The 1,197-nt window shown below is 48.1% G+C and overlaps 1 protein-coding gene across 1 annotated transcript in view; it reads left to right on the plus strand.

The window, feature by feature from the left end:
* The window catches only part of LOC116362652 (cAMP-dependent protein kinase type I-beta regulatory subunit), a 50,325-nt gene extending 49,603 nt beyond the window's left edge, over window positions 1-722 (plus strand). The window contains exon 4 of the mRNA XM_031816703.1: window positions 601-722. Within this exon, the coding sequence (XP_031672563.1) occupies window positions 601-696 (96 nt within the window). The 3' untranslated portion in view covers window positions 697-722. The remainder of the gene's footprint in view (window positions 1-600) is intronic.
* The last annotated feature ends 475 nt before the right edge of the window (window positions 723-1,197 follow it).

A 1,197-nucleotide genomic window follows, 5' to 3' on the forward strand; every position in this document is an offset into this window, starting at 1 on the left:
CCCTAGAACATCTTTCCTTAAATACAGAGGCAGTAGTCTTTGTAGTGGGCTCTGAGGAAATGTGGCTGGCCCGCATCATTCCCCCAAACAGTCCTTTGGTTCAGACATGGACATGAAAATGCATGTTTTATGAATGAGCACATGGCCTCGTGACCTCACAGCGAAGGGCTGCACACGCACACACACGCACACGCACACACACACACGCACGCACGCACGCACACACACACACACACACTGGCGCACACACATACTGGCACACACACACACACACGTACACTGATCTGAGTCAAACAGATGGGTTGCATTCCAATATGTACAGACAGTTGGGTTTATTTAAAATATACTGTAATGTGCTTAAATCTGTGCATTGAGCTATGTTGATGTATGTGCATGTGCCTGGCTTCATGTGTACAGCTCTAGATTTTACTTTTCTTTTCAATAAAGTTTTTTGGGGGAACTTTAAAAAAAGCTTTTTAGCCATGTAGACATGACAGATAGGAAAGACAATGTGTACAGTATTAAATGGAATCCCATCAATTCCACTGTCTGTGATGAAGGTGCTGAAGTCTGGTTCCTGTTTGCTATGTTGTTCCTCAGGTGATTCCTAAAGACTACAAGACCATGACTGCTCTGGCCAAGGCCATCTCCAAGAACGTGCTGTTTGCTCACCTCGACGACAACGAAAGGAGGTAAGAACCACAAATCATAATCCAACTGACCCAAGATCAGTGTCTAGAGACGACTTCATCCTAGTTAAAACACATTAGTGACCGAGTGACTGAGTGAGAGAGCGACATTGTGTGTGTGAGCTAATCATAAAGAGGCCTTTTGTTGTGGTTGAGCAGTTTTCCCGTGTGGCCACAGTGGGCCAGTGTTGTCTGCAGTGCTGCTGGGTTGAAACAGGTCAGAAGTGGTGAGAAGAGGGGCAGGCAGACACTGGGCAGAGGGGCGAGGGGTACGGAGAGAGAGAGGGGGGCATGCCGGAGGGAAAATTGACTGCCTGTTGCCGCCCTCTCCTGTGTGTGTGTGTACGCTGTTGTTGTCGATCGCCATGGCAACCAATCCCCCAAAAAGGCAGGCAGTGTGGATGTTTGACAGTAATCTAAAGTGTGTTGAAATTTTGGTGGGGTGCGGGGTTGGAATTGGGTTACTCGGAACGACACGATTCGCCACGGCTCTGAGAGAGGGTCTGAG

Source organism: Oncorhynchus kisutch, unplaced genomic scaffold (genome assembly GCF_002021735.2).
Source record: "Oncorhynchus kisutch isolate 150728-3 unplaced genomic scaffold, Okis_V2 scaffold856, whole genome shotgun sequence".
Lineage (NCBI taxonomy): Eukaryota > Metazoa > Chordata > Actinopteri > Salmoniformes > Salmonidae > Oncorhynchus > Oncorhynchus kisutch.